Source organism: Cibotium barometz, chromosome 31 (assembly GCF_041138505.1).
Source record: "Cibotium barometz isolate CiBa-2024 chromosome 31, ASM4113850v1, whole genome shotgun sequence".
NCBI classification, from domain to species: Eukaryota; Viridiplantae; Streptophyta; class Polypodiopsida; order Cyatheales; family Cibotiaceae; genus Cibotium; species Cibotium barometz.
The window spans coordinates 47,943,932-47,964,890 of record NC_141076.1 but is presented as its reverse complement, the minus strand read 5'-3'; the positions used below and the strand labels follow the sequence as shown (position 1 = coordinate 47,964,890).

Genomic DNA, 20,959 nt, shown 5'->3' with positions numbered 1-20,959 from the left:
CCGGGGTCAGAAGCGAGCACGCTCATTCTAAGACTCGAACACAGAAACGCTTTCATACACTTTAGTAATAAAACTGGCATTAAAGAATATAATTTGTAGCAATTTTTAAATGGTTGATTCAAAGGGGGCCTACATTGGGTGGGCAATGAGTGGGGGGCACGTTGAGAAATTGGCTGGGAAAAAAAGGAACAAATCTTGAAAAAACATGAGAAGGGGCCAAAAAAAAGGGAAAAAAAGCAAAATAGGATTTAGAAAAAGGAAGGAGAGCAAAGTTCGTGTCTCCATGATTGAAGAGCACCATTACTGCCCAAGTTTGAAAAAAAGAAACGACAATCTTGGCTTGGTGCAACCCTGCCTTTTCTGCATGCACTGCATGAAACGCACTCCCCTGTGTCTCTTCTATCAAAGAAACCAACGAACTTCCATGAAATTCTTGCACAAATTGGCATGAAATTCTCGCAAATTTTCAAGAAAACGAGTCTTGGGCACCGAGCATATGCGATTCTGGAGCGATGGAGACTTTTGGGCACTTTTGAAATAATGTAATTAATTTAAAAAAAAAACAAATAGGCTCTACATTTCCTGTGCGTATAGCTCTGAAGCAGACCGCTAGGCATCGTGCAATGATGCACAAGAGACTGAAAACGGTTAAAAAAAGGCAGCTCCAAAAGCAGAAAGCAAACGCAGCAACATGAGAATTCTGTTCTCATAGTTCTTCCGTTTGGCCATGGTGGGCAGCTCGGAGAGCTCTCCTTCTTTGATAGTATCAGGCTAGGAAGAAGCTTGAAGGTACATTTCCCCCCTCCCTCTCCCCCAACTTTTTTTTTTCTGCGGGAAGAATTTAGATTCTTTTTTTGTCTTGTTTCTTGGCGTTCCTTTGGGGTTGTGCTTACCTTCACCATCAACTGGTATTTTGAAGGAAAAACCTCACTGTGGAGGCTGAAGGTGGATTTTACCTGTGGCAGCCTGCGAAAATTGCCGAATTTTTTTTGAGGCAAAATCATGTCACATGATTGGAGAATTGGTGGTTGTTTGTACAAATTCCTGAAGTCGAAAACTTCGGTACAGGCCCTGCTGGTCTTGGCTCTCATGGCCTTGATTTGTGTCAGCCTGGTATCACCGCGGCTTCTCCGGCTCGACCTTGCCCTCGTCGTACCTCGCCCTGCAGCAGAACAAGAAGACATGTATGACTGGAATGTGAGGAACACCATTGACCTCAAAAGGTGGCCTAGGTCCAGAGAACTCAAAGCCGAGCAGGAAATCATAGGAAAACATCAGCTGGTGACAGCAGGCTCCGAGCAGCTGTTTCAGCATATGCTCCAACCTCATCTCGATCCCACAGAGAACATCGTTGAGGAATCTCTACATTTGCATCCAACAGAAAGCAACGTAGATGAAGGCAGAACATACATTGGCCTGAAAGAGACTCATAACGGTGAAAATCTTGCCATTTCTGGTGTTGGCAAGCAAGAGAGGCGTCTGCCGCTGCCGCTGCCGCTGCTGGAGCATCACGAAAGCAAGGTCAAAGGTCTCCACAAAGCAGTCAATATGGCATGGAAAGCAGGTAGAAAAGCCTGGAGAGAGCTTGAATCCTTCTCCAACAACACAAACTTCTTGCCCCCTTCCAACGAGAAAAGAGACATGCCATGTCCGAAATCAATCTTTATGGAAGAGCAAGAGATAGAGGAAGCACACGGTTTCATGAAGCTCCCTTGCGGCCTGACTGTTGGCTCATCCATAACAGTGGTAGGGATGCCTCGCCCACCACACTATGAATATAAACCCAGCATCGGGCACATAGGTGATGGTGGGTCTGCTTTAACTGAGGTTTCACAATTCATGTTTGAATTACATGGTCCCAAGGAGTCTGAAAACGAGGAGCCATCCAGGATTTTACATATAAACCCTAGGCTGAAGGGCGATTGGAGTGACAAACCTGTGATTGAATTGAATACGTTCTCCAAGGGCCAGTGGGGTAGAAGTCAACGCTGTGATGGTAGTTGGTCCCAATATCATGAGACAGGTCTCTCTCTCTCTCTCTCTCTCATATTGTTGATTGTGACAATCCTACGCATTCATGTGTTGATTCTTAAGTTGTGGAGATTCTATATCATGATCAGAATTATGAAGACCTGAAGGACTGGCTGTGTGTTTCTGTGTGCCTATATACATAATGGATATTCGTACACACACACACACACACAGAGAGAGAGAGAGAGAGAGAGAGAGAGAGAGAGAGAGAGAGAGAGAGAGATGTGCTTTCGTGTGCCTATATACATAATAGATATTCCACACACACACACACACACACACACACACACACACAGAGAGAGAGAGAGAGAGAGAGAGAGAGAGAGAGAGATGTTTAAGCTTGTTGATAATGTTGTGATGGTTTCGCACATGCCAGTGGAAGGCCTTCCAAAGTGTGAAAAATGGTCGCAAGGGGACCGGGATGGGAATGAGACATCATGGTGGCTTCGCAGACTAATTGAAAGAATGGAGAAACCTGAATTGAGCTGGCAATACCCTTTCGCTCAAAACCGCTCCTTCATTTTGACGGTGAGGGCAGGATTAGAGGGGTATCACATGAGCGTTGACGGCAAGCATGTCACTTCTTTTCCCTACACTACAGTAAGTTGCTATTTTCTACTTCAAAATATTGTGATCTAATTTGTATTCCTGCGAAAGATGGGCTGCATCAACATATTGTAACTAGAAAGAAAAATACCCTAGACTTAGTGAAGGACTATGCCTTTGACATGGTAAGAGTAGGCGTGCTCTCTCATATGGCAACAGTGGATTGATGTGGCCTCCCTCCATCTATATACCTCTAGGGCATCTTGCCTTAATGATTGGATGCACATCTACATGCCATTAAAGAGTCTGTGGCTCCTACATGTACAATGAGTAGCAATAGGATTAGTGAAGCCAGTGGGGCTCTTCATGTGTCATCCTCCACCACTACCGTGTACATGGAGGTAATGTCCACCATCCTGATGACTCCATGTGTATCCCTGGGGATGGTGGATCTCAAGTCTGGAGGACAACCTTGTAGTGATGTCCTGCTGATCCCGTCTCCCTATCGGTGGCGGCCTGCAGTAAATCCTGTCTGTGGTGACGTAGCTCTAGTCATCAATGTGAGGATCAAATCCTGCTTTGCACAGGCAGTGGAACCTCCCCTGAATCACATAGCACATTGGGCATCTGAACAAGTAGTGCTTCTTAGTCGCAGTCGTGCATAATCTGCCAAAGAACGCCTCTTGTGGTGTGCTCTTTCAATGGCAATGCCAAATTGTATGTGTGGTGATCAAAGGTTGATCATTCCTAAGATTAGAGATGCGGTGATTGTAAATGGGTAGATTCCAAATGATGTCATGGATGAGGTGTAAAAGGTCATGGGCCATATAGGTTGGCCATTTGTGGTGTGACTAGGATGGATAAGGATTGGAGTAAATGAAGTTCAAGTTGGGAGATAAGAAAAGGGGCCTTGATTTGCAACAACAGTGAGAGAGAGAGAGAGAAAGAAAGAAAGAAAGAAAGATTTTATTAACGTCTTCCAAAAGACACTCGGCCTATGAGACAAATCAGTGTACCTGTGTGGGGTATCCTCTGTCATCCCAACAAAATGAAAAAGTACTGAACTAAAAAGCTGAATCTGCGTGTGCACACCCCTTCGTCCGGGGCTCCTGAAAATGCGCCTGGTGGCACTGTCTCTCTAGCATAGCCAATGCTGCATATTCCCGTGTCAATCTAGCTTTGGCTGTTGAACCCATGGTGAAGCGCGTGGCTGTTGAACCCATGGTGAAGCACGTGGCTGCTGCAGAGAAGGTAACCCCAAGGTACATGTATGATGTCCACCTGGCGTCCTGCGAGAGTGAATGTCAACTGACTCCTGCCTTGTCTCGATGTATGAAAGACCATAACCTTGGTTTTCCCAAGGTTCACAGTAAGACCCCTCTGTGTGCAGAAATCATCGAGTGCATGTAGATGCTGCTGTAGACCTCCTGGAGACTCAGACACTAATACAATATCATCAGCATAAAGCATGAGGTACCTGCTAGATCAACTCCGTCTCCGCCTCCCCGTGTAATGAAGTCAGCCACCTCATCAATGTATAATCCAAATAGCATGGGGGAAAGTGGGCATCCTTGCTTCACACCAATGGTGCTAGCAATAGTCTTGGACATACCTCCTGGGCATCTGACTCGCCTAAAAACCTGCTCATATAATGCATAGATGCCCCATGTCATATCTGCTGGTATGCCAAGAGACTGCAGGCGCTGAAAGAGTCTCTCTCGTGGTACTGTGTCAAATGCCTTGCGGAAATCCACAAAGCAGTAATAGAGCTTTCTCTTCCTCACTCTGGCCTGATCAATCATACATCTCAAAGTGAATACATGGTCAGTGGTAGAGAAAGCTCTCTTGAAGCCTGCCTGCCCTAATGAGCGTAAACCTGCTTGCTCAGCATATAAGCTAAGCTCTTGCTCCAACACTGCACCATAGAGTTTGGCCAACACGTGGCCCACCATAACCGTCCTGTAGTTGCTCGGATTGAGTATATCCCTTGTTTTGTGGATCGGCACAATAGTGTGCATCGTCCACTCCGCAGGCAAACCCTCTGCTAGTGCCCTATTAAACAGGTGTGCAAGAAAAGGAGCCAAAGAATCTACTGCATATATGAGATGCTCACCCTGTAGGCCCATATGGTCAGCGGCCAGTCCATGCTGTAGGCGGCGGATAGCTTCCTTTACCATCGAGTGGGTAAAGAAGCGAGCTGTGGTAGGTCGAGGCTCCTGTGGCTGAGGTAGATGCAAAAGATGATGAGTCGAAATCTAATTTGTCTATGTTAGATAAAGACAGGACTGATTTTCTACGTGAGTACCAGGATTGTTTTTCAGAGTCATTGCTAGGAGAACTTCCTCCGGAACGGCCAGAAGATCATGCTATTGATCTTACTCCGGGGAGTACCCCACCAAATAGACCGCCGTACCGTGTTAGTGCAGCCCAACAAGAGGAAATTATGAGCCAGGTACAGGAGTTGTTGAAAAAGGGGTTGATTCAGCCTAGCTTATCATCCTTTTGCTCACTTGTGCTCTTAGTGCAAAAGAAAGATGGTTCTTGGCGCGTGTGTATAGATTACATGGCACTAAACAAGAACACCATCAAGAATTGATTCCCTATTCCGAGGATCGATGACATATTGGACCGCTTACAGGGTTCCACAGTCTTTAGTCGGATAGACTTGAAAAGCGGGTATCATCAGATACGCATTAGACCTGAGGATGTGCATAAGACAGCATTTCGGACCACTTTTGGGCTATATGAGTTCTTGGTCATGCTCTTTGGTTTGACAAATACTCCTGCCACATTTAACAGGATGATGGACAGGATTTTCCAGCCTCATAGAGCGTTTGTGGGCACATTCTTTGATGATATGATTGTGCATTCATGCACAGAGGAGGAGTATAGGAAGCATTTGGCCATTGTGTTTGAAGAACTCCGGAAGCATAGATTGGTCATTAATGGCAAGAAGAGTGAGTTCTTCTTGGAAGAGATACACTTCTTGGGGCATATCGTGTCTAAAGATGGAGTCCGTATGGATCCTTTGAAAGTGGAAGCAATTCTCAATTGGCCAGATTTATGGACTGTGCATGATGTACGCAGCTTTTTGGGATTGTGTTCCTATTACAGGCAGTACATACGGTATTTTGCTGAGATTGCTTTGCTTCTTCAAATCAATGGGCTGATCGGGAAATTGCAGCCTTTAAAAAGCTTAAAGAAAAGCTTACTTCGGATCCCGTATTGGTATTATTGGATCTCCGAAAGGCTTTTGTTGTCCAGTGTGATGCATGTGGAAACAACATTGGGACAGTTCTCATGTAGGAAGGACATGTGATAGCCTATGAGAGTCGTATATTGCAGAATGCCGAGAAGCATTTATAGGTTTATGAGAAATAGATGTTGGCTGTAATTTATGCTCTTTCTACATGGAAACACTATTTGCTTGGGGCTGATTTCACTGTGCAGACAGATCATCAGACCTTGCGTTATTTCCTCATGCAAACTAAACTTTTTGAGAAGCATATGAGATGGGCCAACTTTTTGTCTATGTTCCACTTTCAGATTGTTCATGTGGAAGGCAAAAAGAATGTTGTGGCAGATGCTTTGTCACGCAAGCCATAGGTCTCAGCAGTTTCACTTGCTTATCATCATGAGCTTGATGAGATGAAAGAGCAGTATGCCCAGGATGAGGATTTTGGAAGGGTTTATGATCAGATGTCTGAGGGTTAGCGGCATGATCATTATACTCTCAGGGATGGCTTTTTGTCGATGCATGGTAGACTGCGTGTTACCAGGCGGTTACGGCTCAAGGTTATGATTGAAAGTCATGCTCCACCGTATGCAGGTCATAGAGGTATAGGCTTTCTTTTGTTAGGCAATGCATCGTATGTCAGAAGGTGAAGTATGACCGTCCTATTCCAGATAGACCATGGGAGAGCATTGCCATGGATTTTATATTTGATCTTCCAAGGACACAAACGGGGAATGATGGCATTTGGACTATCATATGCAGGTTCAGTAAGCAGGCTCATTTCATTCCCGTGCGTAAGAAGATCAAAGTTTATCACATGGTGAAGTTGTTCATGGCGAACATCTTCAAATATCATGGCATGCCTTCGTCTATCATCAGTGACCGTGATCCACGGATGACGAGTTTATTTTGGAGAGGATTGTTTGACAACATGGGTATAACTCTGAAGTTTTCATCATCATTTCATCCACAGATAGATGGTTAGTCGGAAGAGGCTAATTCCACAGTGTTAGATCTTCTCAAGTGTTATGCGTCAGAGCACAAGCAACAATGGAAAAAGTATCTTCCTTTGGTGGAGTTCGCTTATAACAACACGATCCATACCTCGACGGGCAAGGCGCCTTTTGAGATTGTGGAAGGAGGGAAGAAGGTACCACCCATTTTGCACACAAAGGATAAGATCTTTGAGGCTGATCAGTATGTGGAGAACATGGATGAAGCTTATCGGAGAGTTAAGTTGGCACTCCAGAAAACTCAGCAAAAGCAAAAGAAAGCAGCAGACCGTCACAGATGTGCATTTGAGTTTGCATTGGGTGATTGGGTTCTTTTACGATTTGAGAAAGCTAGGCTCAAAAAGATGAAGGGTAAAGAGTGCTTATTCCCTAAGTTGAGCATGCGGTATTATGGACCTTTTCAGGTATTGGAAAAGATTGGTGAGGTGGCCTATCGTTTGAATCTACCAGATCATTGGAGGATTCACAATGCATTTCATGTGAGTCTACTTAGACCTTTCCGTGGGGATGTGCTTGAGGATGTATCAGATGAGGCTCAGCCGGAAGTTGAGGAACTTGATGAGGTTCTTATTCCAGAGCAGATACTGGCACATAAGGAAAGAAAGGTACGAGGTAGAGTTTCCCGTTGCTATCTTGTGAAGTTCAAGAACTATTCACCGATGGATGCGAAGTGGATGGATGAAAGTGACTTAGTATATTCACCTCAGGTATTGCAGCTTTATCTCGATGCCTTTGAGTTGGAGCCGACTCTTGCTACGGCTCATTCAGGTTCATCAACGCATGGGTCTGGAGCATTGCGTGATGCTCAAGAGGGGGGTAGCACCTCCGCTCCATTGATACAAACAGGCTCAGATGACATCTAGAGGTCGCTTGGTGCAACTTTTGTCTCACCCGAAGGTACTGATGGCTGACAGTACATTTGCTTATGGGACTTCTATGATTTATGTGTACTAGTCACATTGGATGTTGTGGTTGTGTATGGTTCACAATGGTATACAACTTGGACTATTACTACACCATTGGTTTACAGTGAATGTGTTACATATGCATGGCTTAGAGAGATTGGGACGCTGATCTTGCCATATTGTACAATGACCCTGTGAAAATGGGTGCAGCATAAGTGTGGGCATGGTGGTCGGTGAGCAAGATAATATTTCACGATTCATACTTGGGTGGCCGGACAAAAGGTAACATGTGTGGACAACCCCAAGTGTGAAGGGGGACCAAGGGATAAATGTTTTAAGGTTTATAACCTTGGGTGGCCCCTAGGGATAAGTTTTAATAAACTTTATGGGCCCTAGGATAAGTATGGGGAGGGGGCTACTCCACTTTTAGAGAGTACACGCCTCCCTCTCTCTATTCTCTCTCTTGCTTTTGGAAAAGGAAGGCTGGCAGGCAGCGTGGACTAAAAAGATGTGAGGGATTTTTCTGAAAAGAAGGCGCATGCAGACTGGCTGATTGCAAGCGTGGGAGAAAAGCTCATACAGGCAGGCAGCGCTGATCACATGGTGGGCAGCGCTGAGTACAGGCCTGGTAACACAGCCACAGGGGTCTGCGCATATGGCTACACCTCTGTTTTTGGAAGAAGTTGTGTATGGGCTATGCTTCCTTGACTGGCTGCTGTACTACAGGGGAGATACAGGCGACTGGTTCTATGAGTCACAGGCTGGAGGCTGGCTGCTGCTGTACTACAGGGGAGATACAGGCGACTGGTTCTATGAGTCACAGGCTGGAGGCTGGCTGCTGTGCTGTACTACATAATAGAGATACAGGCATCTTTTCTTCTCTCTCTTTCCCTTTGGCTCTTGGAGAACTAGTTGGCTGCTGAATTGCAGAAGGTACAGGCGCCAGCAGGTTCTTTCTTTTCTCTCTCCATTGCTTTTGGCAAGAAGATGGTTGTCAGTTGGGAAGTGTGAATTGTGAGAAGGGAACACAAGGTTGGACAGCAGGTTCTCTCACAAGTTTTCTCTCTCCCGGCTGCAAGACAAGAGAACAGGACAGTTCGGGGCTTTTCCTCCAGTCTTTTCTTCCTTGTGGAAACCGACATCAAGACTCTAAGTTACTCTTTCTTTGTGAGCAAGTGGGACTGCAGGTGATGTCATATGAAGTCTCTCTTTTCACTGGCTCAAGACTGCTCTAGAGTGGTTCTCTCTAGCCCTTTGTGAGAGGAAGGGTTTGGCAGATTAGAGGGTGGAAACAGGACAAGATTGTGGGCTGTTTTGGATGAGTTTGTGGATTGGTTTTCATGGCTGAGTTTATGGCTATGTGCATGGTTCAGTCAGATGCATATTCAAGGCCTCATGGATGTACAGACTTAGCAGATTAGAGGAGATAACAGTGTAGTGTTCTTGGGACACAAAGCTGTGTAACCTCTATGCTAAGAGGTCCTAAGGATTGGCAGATTGGACTTGCAGACATACAAGCCATGGATGGCCATGTTGTAATCATCTAAATCTTTCCATTGAAATTGAATAAAGAAATACCGAAAGGGGCGCCAAGCTTTGGGGCCAACAGGTGTTATTCTCCTTCTTGTTTTGGAGCACTCTAGCTCCTGTTTATTTGATTAATTGTCTGGACTACAATTGGATTGGGTGACTGCTAGTCTACCGCAGTTTTGTTTCTACCAGAGGCCGGTTTCATACACTGTGAGGCATTTGTGAGTTCTGCTCTTGTGCTAAGGCAGCAAGCTCACTCTTTGTCAAATAATGGGGTTAGAAAGTCGTCAAAGAATCTTATTGTTCAAGGCCATAGATGGTGAATCCTCCATGTGTCCACAGAACATAAGCATGATCAATATCTTACCCGGCTGTCTTCCATTGTAGGTGCTCCCTCTCTCCGAATACACAGTACTAGCACTCTCAAATCTCACGTTAGAAATTATAGTGTTTACATAACATGCAACCTCAGCTCCTTTGCCAGACCCACCTGTCTCTACATGGAACTTGTGCAATGAGACATGGTGCTTCTCTGTATATATCATTGCATGCGTTAAATGAGCCCCCAAGTATCTTGGCATCTTGAAATATGCCTCCTTGGTCAGGGTGATATTTATGCGGGAGTGGGACCATGGCATCTTCTTTTCCTCTAGTACCATAGGTCTTTCATGGCATCATGATGCTCCTCAGTGGTTGAAATCACCTTACATATTGGGGTGATTCTATTCTTTTCCGGCTTTTAGCTGTGATTGTTGTGTGTCTTTTTCATACTTAATAGAAGTCTCTTTCTGAAAAAAAGAAGAAAAAAGAAAAAAGAAAGTGGTCTTCTGGATGGGAGAATGTCAGGTTGGACGCATGTCCCATGGATGTAGAGCTGTCAAAGGTTCTCTGTGTGGATTCTGTTATGCTTGTTCAGTCAATAAGGCTGCCTGTAGTCCTGTGTGTGTGTGTGTGGGGGGAGAGAGAGAGAGAGAGAGAGAGAATGCTCTTGATGTTGACTGCAGGGTCTTTTGGAGGAGATTACAGCCGGCTCCTTTGTCAGAGGTGATGTGGAATTGCAAGCCATCATTGCCACATCACTCCCGTCTGTTCTCCCAAAGAAATTTAATGAGCAAATCTTTGAGAAGTGGCAGCTTTGGAGAGCTCCGAAGCTACACGACAGGCCAATTAGTCTCTTCATTGGGGTGCTCTCTGCAAGCAATCACTTTGCTGAAAGGATGGCCATGAGGTCAACGTGGTTTCAAGCAGAGCCAATTCAGTCGGCTAAAGTGGTGGCACGCTTTTTTGTTGCCATGGTATGAGCCTCCAAAGGTCCAAGAGTTTTAAAAAAATTGATTTGTATTATCATATTGCTATACTTTATTGTTGGTCTAGTCAACATTGCTCCCTTCTTTTGAGCAGCACCCGGACAGAGACATCAATCTCCAAATGAAGAAAGAAGCAGAATACTATGGTGACATGGTGATATTACCTTTTATGGATGACTATGATCTTGTGGTTCTTAAGACCCTGGCAATCTGTGAGTATGGGGTATGTGTCCTACCTTCTTACTTGAGCTCTGTATTGATGCTGCGTTACATACTGGATTCAATGAGGGTGTTTTTTGCACAGGTTCGTAATGTTTCGACCAAGTACATAATGAAGTGTGATGATGACTCCTTCATTCGAGTGGATGCAGTTTTGAATGAGCTCAAGATGGTTAGTCAAGCAGAGAATTTGTATATGGGAAATTTGAACATGTTTCACAGGCCGCTGCGAACTGGAAAATGGGCAGTCACATTTGAGGTATGCCTTTGTTCAGAACCCTATACTCTCACCAGTACCTCTTATTGAAACCTTTTGTGGTGCCTCCTTAGCGGTTAGCACATGGGGTTCCTAATCAAGATATCACTGGTTCAAGTCGTGTTCCTGGCAATTTGGTGCTGTCATATGAATCATATTTGGTCCGCTGGCTTGGTCAAGACATTAAAAGATTCATCTTCTCTCTCTCTCTCTCTCTCTCACACACACACACACATCTACATTATGCTATGTTTAGCTTATAGGGGATTCTCTGTCACAGTACTAGCATCTATTGTATCATCATCGTAGTCACAAGGGATGTTTTGAGGCTCTTTTCATTGCAAAGTTTTCAAGGTTTCGTCTAGAAACATTTTGTCTCTCTGCTAAAAAACTGAGAGGTTTTGAAAACAATAATGCTAGTAAAGTATAAACAATGTTGGAAGCTTTTTCAAAAGACAAACTATAAATGATGCTGGAAGCTTTTTAAAAAGAGAAATAAAGGAAGAGGATGTTAGAAGTCATCTCTTGTCTTTACCAGACACCAGGGCCTCTGTTGTGGGTGTGCCCGCCCTTTGTAGGTGTTTTCTCATTTTTCCTCACTCCCCCTATTCTCTCCCATTTTTCCCATTTTTCTGTGGCTTGGGGGGGCAGTCCTGAGGTGGCAGGCGCATACATCCTCTAGCCGACTCATGTCTGCTGGCCGACTGGTCTATGTGGCAGGTCGTGGGGATGTTGTACCTGTCGGCTGCCTCTGGAGCAAGCCGACTGCTGCCTGGGGTCCATATATAATGGACCCCCACAGCCCCTTGTCATATTATCTTGTATCACTTCAGGATCTTGTGTATATAGAGCAGAGTTACACGCATATCTCTCTCCTTCTCTTGTGCTGTCTATTTTCTGCACTCTACTTGCTCTCTTGTGGTCTCAGATTTGGTTATCATCTCCACTACGTATTTTGACATGGTATCAGAGCCCTAGGCTCTTGATAGATCTTGGGAGTTTTCTGAGCAAGAGGGGGACTGTTGCGTTGCTGATTGGTGGATTGATTCGGAACTGTTCGGGAAGAGAAGAAGCAAGAGGACGGCGGGCTGAGTTGCTGGACAGCCACTTGTTGCATGTGTAAGTTTTTTTTTTCCCACCCACCCTTTCCAGTTACATCCCCCCGCGATGGCAGATTTGTTAGAGATGGTTGAGAAGCATGTGAAGATCCCAACACGCCCCACGTTCCCGGTGGACCGTCAGTTGGACGGAAACAATTACGGCATATGGAAGGTTATGATGGAGTCTGTGCTGGAGTCATATGACCTTGCTGATTTCATCGTTGTCGGGGTTCCACGGCCGGAAGCAGAGGAGGGGGAGTTACAGTCGACCAGAAAGGACCGCGAGGCACAGGCACAGATGTGGGATCGTGTCAACGCCAGGGTCCGTTTATTTATCTTCCTCAACTGCACACTGCAAGTAATCAATCATGTAAAGCATATGACGTTGGCCAAAGGCATATGGCAACACTTGGCTTCTCTTTATAACAGGGTATCGCCCATGAAGAGGATTTCCTTGGAAGTACAGATGCGGGTTATGAACCCTGCAAAGTCGATGCGGGAGCATATTAACAAGCTGCAAGCCCTTTAGCAGGAAGTCCTCTAGGTTGGGAAGGAGATATCATCAGAAGATATGGCCATTACTTTGCTGTCCCACTTGCCTTCTCAGTATTCCGCTTTCTACTCCTCTTTGATTACTAGTGGCAGGCGCAGCACCATTACATGGGAGGAGCTTGTGCCCATGGTCTTGGACCAGGAGGAACGATTCATGAACCCTCCTCCCAGTGGAGCCTTAACTGGCCAATGGTCGAAAGGCCGGAATAACAACAAGGGTAAAGGGAAGGCTTCACCGGAGAAGTATTCTGAGAAGAAGCCTGACACAGATCGAGAAAAAATGAATGCCGAGATGTCTTGCAATGATTGTGGCGAGAAAGGCCACTATTGGCGGAAGTGTCCTAAGCAGACTGGGAAGAGTGCTGATTCTTCAGCCTGAGTTGCAAAGACTCCAGCATTTGTGCACTTAGAGATGATGGACTCAGATGCTTCATCGTCTTCGAACGAGGAGGCAGTTGGCTTCACCGCAAAGGATACCCGGGAGTGGATTCTTGACAGTGGTGCTTCTAGGCACATGACTCCTTCCCGAGACTTCTTTTTGGATCTGAAACGGTAGTCAGGTTGCATCTTCGTTGGCGACAACTCCACCATTCCGATACACAGCGAGGGCCGGATGGAGATTATTCCTGACGGCAAGGGGGGTAAGCATTCCTCCCGTGTTCTTTACGTCCGTGCTCTTGGTTTTCATCTTCTGTCAGTGCATGAAGTATGCAAGACTGGCTTTCGGGTGGAATTTGAGGAGCATTCAGTTGCTCTACGGGACCGTGAGACGGCCAGGTTGTTTGGGAAGGCGGTGTGGAGAATGGTATCTACAAGCTCTGTGCACTCTCCTCATTGATAGGTTCTCAAGTCGGAGATCTGTGGCACTTTCGGTTTGGCCACTTAAATGTGGATGCACTGCGGCGAGCTTTCCGGGACCAGATGGTGGTTGGCTTGCCAGATGTTGGCAACAGGCAAGGACGTTGCAGTTCTTGCATACGTGGTAAGCAGCACAGGGAATCCTTTCCGAAGCAGGCTTCCAGGCAGGCTTCAAAATCGTTGGAGTTGATTCACACTGACTTGTGTAGACCTAAGCAGACACCATCATTGGGAGGATCTCTCTATTTCATGCTGCTTGTTGATGACTGTACCAGATTCACGTGGGTCTACTTTCTTTCACAGAAGGACCAAGCTTTTGCACGGTTCAAGGATTGGCACGTGATGGTGGAGAAAGAGTCTGGATTGCAGGTAAAGACTCTTAGGGCTGACAAAGGGGGTGAATTCTCTTCGAATGCTTTCGTTAGATTTTGTGCAGATCATGGCATCAAGAGGGAACTGGCCAATACACGGTCGCCTTCAGAGAATGGAGTTGTAGAACGCAAAAACAGGACTGTGGTGGAGATAGCGAGGACCATGCTGGAGCATCGTGATCTTCCTCGTCCACTTTGGGGAGAGGCTGTTGCAATGACTGTCCATACCCTCAACCGGTCTCCAACGACTTCAGTACCTAATATGACTCCGTTTGAGGCATACTTTGGCAGGAAACCTGATGTCTCCCACTTCCGTGTTTTTGAGAGCGATGCGTATGTACATATTCCGAAGAAGCAGAGGGGGAAGCTTGACTCCAAATCCCGTAAGCTTATATTTGTGGGATATAATTCTCTTTCCAAGGGATACAGATTGTATGATCCAGAGAGGAATGAGATTGTTGTCAGCCGGGATGTGGTCTTTGATTAGCATGTTCGAGTATCCACTGTCGAGGAGCCGTCACTTCTTGGAGATCCAGAGGAGTCTGATGATGATTCCCAGTCCATTGTTCCAGTTGGTTAACCACAGTCAGTACAGGAGGTTGAACCCGCAGCTGGAGTAGAGCCCCCGCAGCAGCAGGAGGCTCCACAATTTGTTCGAGTACCCAGGTGGTTGATTGACACCCTTCGTGACACCCTTCGGGAGTCAGGTGCCCAACCTATATCTCTTTCGGGAACGCGGCATGGTTACGATTATCATCCTTTATGTGGATGATCTCATTCTCACCGGCGGTCATGTGGAGCACATTGGCATGACGAAGGCTGCCTTGTCAAAGGAGTTTGAGATGACCGACCTAGGCTTACTCCACTTCTTTTTGGGATTGGAGATCTGGCAGACCCAGAGGGGGGTTTTTCGTCTCTCAGCAGCGGTATGTTCATGAGTTGCTTGAGGCCTTTGGGATGGAGAACTGCAAGCCTATTACTTCGTCGATGGACCCAAATACAAAGTTAATTGTTAATGATCCTTGTGAGCCAGTTGATGCCTCGCGGTATCGGAAGTTGGTTGGTTCATTGATCTGCTATTGAACACCAGATTGGACTTGAGCTTCTCCGTGGGGCTGTTGAGCTCTTTTATGCAGACGCCATTGAAGACTCATTGGGACGTAGGATTGCGGATCTTGCAGTATCTGCAGAGTACGAAGGATCTAGGACTCTTCTACACAAGAGGGGATGGAGTCAGACTCCAAGGTTGGAGTGACTCAGATTGGGGAGGAGATCCAGACACGAGGAGATCTACTTCAAGTTACAGTTTTACCCTTGGCTCAGGAGCAGTTTCTTGGAGCAATAAGAGGCAGCCAACTATTGCCCTATCTTCGACAGCTGCGGCAGAGTACCGGGCTGCTGGTGGTGCTGCTTGCGAGGTTGTGTGGCTGCGGAGGCTGCTAGGCGAGATTGGGTTTCCACAGAAGGAGCCCACAGTCATCCAGTGTGATAACCAGAGTTGTATAGCTATTGCTCGGAACCCGGTCTTCCATGCCCGGACCAAGCAGATAGAGATACAGTATCACTTTGTACGTGAGAAGATCTTGGCTGGTGACATCTTGCTACTTTATTGTTCGACGGAGGACAATGCGGCGGACCTCTTCTCACGAAGGCTCTACCTCAGGCTATGCTCAGGTGGCACTCCAGCTTCCTAGGGTTGGTTTCACAGCCAGGAGCTGAGAGGGGGTGTTAGAAGTCATCTCTTGTCTTTACTAGACACCAGGGCCTTTGTTGTGGGTGTGCCCGCCCTTTGTAGGTGTTTTCTCATTTTTCCTCACTCCCCGTATTTTTCCCCATTTTTCCCATTTTTTTGTGGCTTGGGGGGCAGTCCTGAGTTGGCAGGCGCATACATCCTCTGGCCGACTGTACCCGACTGCAGTACAGAGCTGGCCGACTCATGTCTGCTGGCCGACTGGTCTATGTGGCAGGTTGTGGAGATGTTGTACCTATCGGCTGCCTCTGGAGCAGGCCGACTGCTACCTGGGGTCTATATATAATGGACCCCCACCACAGCCCCTTGTCATATTATCTTGTATCACTTCAGGATCTTGTGTATATAGAGCAGAGTTACAACACATATCTCTCTCCTTCTCTTGTGCTGTCTATTTTCTGCACTCTACTTGCTTTTGTAGTCTCAGATTCGGTTATCATCTCCGCTGTGTATTTTGACAGAGGAGACAGAAAGGGGAAGATGGAGGAGGTGGAGAAACAGGGAGAAGAGGCAAGAAGAGGTAAAAGAAATAGAGAAGAGGAAGAAGAAAGAGGAGCAGCAGGCAGCAATGGTGCTGAAGCAGAGAAGAAGGCTACATGCTGCAATTGAGAGGTGAATTTATGATGACACTGGCAAAAATGGGGGTGGAAAAGTTGTGCTTGCAAACACACCAAGCAAGAAAACAGCAAGAAAAATTTCAATCTCGAAATTGGGGGAATTTATTTTGTTGGAGGCTTTTTGGCATTTTAATGTTTAAAGGTTTCTAACACAAGAATTGGTTTTTATTTTTGGTTACTAGGATCATCCATTGGACCGTTTTGACCTCAAGATGATGCTTTGAATCTCTCTCTCTCTCTCTCTCTCTCATGCTGTTGCAATGGTTCATGCACCGCATCTACACCCTCAACAGCCACAGACTCCCGAGGATTGCGTTGGAGTCATCTCGGTGACAAGCAGAGCAGGGACATGAGAGGGTGTGGTATTCCAGGGTTTCTCTCATAGGGGCTTCATATGGATTGCCTGCCACCCTTTCGGTATAGCATGGATGCACCCACCCTTATCTCACCAGGTGAACTGCTTTATCCATTATGATACACTGCTCATACCCTTGGAGGTACCCTGAGTCACAGATGGCTTCATTCAAAGACCTGGATACCTGCATAGACACGTCCCATGCCATGTGGATTGTGATTGGGTAGATCCGAGTTTCATCTCACTGCCTCATAGTGGAGACAGGGAGGCCAGAGGGCATTGCTAGGAGGACAGTCTTTGCACTCTGGAGGTTGAGACGGAGAAGCAATACATCTGCAGGTGTATTATGAGATTCGGGGGAGATTTCACTGCCTCTTCTGGGAGGGTTTTGGCCCATTATTGACTTCTTGGGACAAAGGTGTCTGGGGTTCTTTCTGATGGAGCTACGGAGGCACTTATATCTCCTTCTCAGAGAGGGCAGAGCCCAGACTCAGGATACCCCACAGCCCCTTACATCACGAGCTTCTTCGTGGTGGTGCAGGAGAGCAGCACTGGGCGAGAGCCTCACCTTCTGGGGTCACGCTTGATAGAGTGCATCAGGTGCAACACACTAGACGTTCCCATCCCACAAGCCCTAGGCAACCATCCATACTGAAACCGGCCTTCAGAAATCTGACAGGCGGTGAAACAAACACTCGCACACAAAACACTTCATCACCCATGGGAACCCGGAAAAGGGAAACAAATAGGGGGAGCTAGAGTGCTCCTGCAAATAGTACAAGGACACCGATTGGCCCCAAAACCATAGTTACCAGGGGACGGGGACGGGGAGGGCTAAAGGTAGGGAACGGGGACGAGGAGTGGGGACGGCACTCAAAATTGTTAATTTTAGAGGAGTAAAGAATCAAGATTAATCAATCAATAACAACAAGCTTTCTAACTCCAAAAGTTATGAATCATGATACACATTACATTTAAAATTAAATTACGCTATGAGGTGCAAGAGTCAAGAGTCAAGACTTGCAAAGTTGGAAAAGAAAGACTTTAAAGTTGATGATAACATTAAATAGATATACTCAAAAGATGTTGGGGCCTACGCGATACAAAATATAAGTCACTCGCTCTCATACTCTGCGCTCCCAATAAGAGAGGTGCTAGCCTCATGATCATGAGTGCGTGAAGTGTGGATGGGGGTTGTGTCATCCGATGAAGGCTCATGATGAGAACCATCTGTCCCACCCTCCTCTGTGCAATAGTTGTAGCTGCCTCCTCTTGTTCCATCTCCCACTGTGTAAAAGTATCGGCATTGCATCTTGCACTCTTGCCAAGCATGCGCAAGTTTACGCTAATGAAGACAAGATCATTAGCTCTTTCCACCCCAAGCCGATTTCTTTTCTTTGATGAAATCTCTCTCTCTCTCTCTCTCTCTCTCTCTCAAACTCTCAAACGACCAGCCGCCAACGGCTAGTAGCCGTTACCCGAAAAAAAACGGCTCGATTTTTGTAGCCGTTGCGCCGTTTTGCAGACGCCCCCCCGTCCCCGACTGACAACGTCCCCCCGTCCCCTCGGGCGGGGACGCCCGTCCCCTGGTCACGTCCCATCCGTCCCGTCCCCTGGGCCGTCCCGCCGCCGTTACGCAACTGCAGTTAATCGGGACGGCGTTCCCACGTCCCACGTGGGCGTCCCGCCGTCCCCCTGTCACTATGCCCAAAACACAGTGGCGCCCCTTGCGGTATTTCTTTACTTGATCAAATATGAGTACAAAGTACAACTTGTCGAATCCTCTACCAATCTTTTAGCTTTTCACCCAGGACTTCTAAATAAGAACTCTCGTTATCACAGCAAAGCATTCCATAGAGAAGGCACACCTGTACGACACCTCCCTGCTAGAAAAGGTCTTTCCCATCTCTACCATGGATCCCACAACCCTTTCCGAAAAAGCAGTAGTGTTGAACCAAACCACATGTCCTCTCCCTATAGTCGCAGCTTGCATGTAACCTCGAGAAAACTAGAACCTGTTCACATGAATCCAAAGACATGTTTTCCACATGAAACCAAAGACCTGTACCAAAGATCTGTATCCATAAACCATAGGCCTGTTTCCTCATTACTAGAATCTTGTTTCTTCCCGAAAACCAATGTCTTGTTTCCATGACAGATAAATCCACATATGCACCATCCAATCATGGTGCCAAACACCTAGAGAGAGAAAGATAGAGGACGTGTCAAGCAATCCCTGAATACACATAGGTCCAAGTTGAAGAGCAACACACATCTCTTCCAAGAACATCATCCTGTGCATATGTAGCTTGATCCTATGCATCCTAATCTCGTAAACAAGGCCTGCTTGCGAAGAGAGAGAGAGAAACCCCTTGGCTGTTAGCCCCTTGGTGCCTCCTTCAGCTCGCCTTCTTCCAAGAGAGAGAGAGAGTCATGCTGTCCAATCCAATGGTTGCCTTGAGATGTCTCTGCTGGCTGCTTCCACACATGCAACGTTCCTGCATCCGCCTGGTTCCTGTTGCTAGCTGCTACCCATGTGCGCAACCACTTGGTCTTCCACACGTGCAGCCTCTACCTGAAACCTGCCTGGCTGCCCGACTGGATGCAGTCCGTATGCGCAGCCATACCTGGTGTAGCCCACGCGCAGCAGCACCTGTCTGGAGCCCATGCATAGCAGCGCCCAGCAGCAGCAGCAGCAGCAGTAGCCGCCTGGAGCCTTATGTGCGCAGCAGCAGCAGTAGCCCATGCGCACAGCACATGTGCAGCAGCAGCAGCAGCCGATGCGCACAGCACATGCGCAGCAGCAGCAGCCGCCTGGAGCCTTATGTGCGCAGCAGTGCCAGCCGTAGCCCAAGCACTGCAGCACCCGCCGCCTACCTGTAGTCCATGCGCAAATGCATGCTTTCAAAAATAATAATGCTTTTAAATCATCAAAGGTTTAAAACCCTTATAAATTTTAAAGTTCCTTTTTGTCCCCTTTCACACTTGTAGCCACCAACATGAGTTTCCTTTTCACATCCAACTGATGCCTGTTCACACTATCCATCCCGTGCCCGTGCCTGTGCCCGTGCCCACCTGCTTGTTGTCTAGAGGAAAAAACACAGGGTCCTAACACATACTGCAGCTCTAAACTCCAGAGATCCTTCCGAGACACACAGTGCCCCAAACCACTCCCCCCCCCCCCCCCCACCACACACACACACACACCAACACACACATAGAGGAGGTGAACATAGAAAACCTATGGTACCTTTTATCCATGATGTGAGCCAGGTGGCTATTTTAAACTTTGGTACTCAGATGGCTCTTCACATGATCACTATTGTATATGTAGCTGTTTGTTTCATTTTCTGATTCCATGATCTAGTTACGTCATGGAACTTTTGTAACACATTTATGGTTTGGGATAACTATGTGTGTGTGTGTGTGTGTGTGTGTGTGTGGGTGGGTGCACCTGAGTGTGTGAGTGAGGCAGGCCGGTGGGCGGGCATGATGTGGCAATGCGCTAATCTAAGTTTTGAAATTGATGCAGGAATGGCCAGATGAAGAATACCCTACATATGCCAATGGTCCAGGTTACATTATTTCACAAAAGATTGCAAACTTTATAGTGATGCAGAATAGAAAGAAAGCTCTTGAGGTACGCCACTAGACCGGTATTGATTGAAGCAGGTGCTAGAGCATGGTATATATATTACTCACCAGTCAAACTGCCTTGCAGCTTTTTAAAATGGAGGATGTTAGCATGGGATTATGGGTCAAGCAATATCAACAGGCCAGTGGAAGTGTCCAGTATGTCAATATTTGGAAATTCTATCAAGCTGGATGTGAGGATGGATATATTCTAGCTCATTATCAATCGCCTCGCCAGATGCTATGCATGTATAAGAAGCTCTTGAAAGGAGACTTGCATTGCTGTAACTACAACAGATGATATGAAAGGGAGCCACTTCCTGTAAAAATACCATACCATTCTTTTAATCATTTATAAAGTGAGTTACAAACAGTAGCCTTTTTTGTGCTGGCAAAAAACAATACCTAAGAGCTTGGAATACATATACATAATGCATGGCTTCAGATAGTGTTAGTTACAATGAAGGCAGCAATTTCATTAGAAGGGTTTTCTGCCAGATGCTATGCATGTATAAGAAGCTCTTGAAAGGAGACTTGCATTGCTGTAACTACAACGGATGATATGAAAGGGAGCCACTTCCTGTAAAAATACCATACCATTCTTTTAATCATTTATAAAGTGAGTTACAAACAGTAGCCTTTTTTGTGCTGGCAAACTTACAATACCTAAGAGCTTGGAAT

General features: G+C 46.5%; 1 protein-coding gene across 1 annotated transcript; it reads left to right on the top strand.

The window, feature by feature from the left end:
• Nucleotides 1–284: 284 nt before the first annotated feature.
• On the top strand, nucleotides 285–20,647 carry LOC147620955 (hydroxyproline O-galactosyltransferase GALT6-like). Its single transcript, XM_086825225.1, has 8 exons — nucleotides 285–789; nucleotides 920–2,023; nucleotides 2,408–2,631; nucleotides 10,265–10,555; nucleotides 10,662–10,790; nucleotides 10,872–11,045; nucleotides 20,178–20,285; nucleotides 20,367–20,647. The coding sequence occupies exons 2-8, from the start codon at nucleotides 1,003–1,005 to the stop codon at nucleotides 20,577–20,579; spliced, it is 2,160 nt and encodes a 719-aa protein (XP_086681351.1). The 5' UTR covers nucleotides 285–789; nucleotides 920–1,002; the 3' UTR covers nucleotides 20,580–20,647.
• Nucleotides 20,648–20,959: the final 312 nt, after the last annotated feature.

What these genes read in the sequence shown, in the direction of transcription:
- LOC147620955 (XM_086825225.1), top strand. Translation starts at nt 1,003, where the DNA reads ATGTCACATGATTGGAGAATTGGTGGTTGTTTGTACAAATTCCTGAAG. An exon ending in CTTCTTTTCCCTACACTACA is followed by an intron (nt 2,632 to 10,264) that starts GTAAGTTGCTAT and finishes TGTTGACTGCAG; the next exon opens with GGTCTTTTGGAGGAGATTAC. An exon ending in TGGCAATCTGTGAGTATGGG is followed by an intron (nt 10,791 to 10,871) that starts GTATGTGTCCTA and finishes TTTTTTGCACAG; the next exon opens with GTTCGTAATGTTTCGACCAA.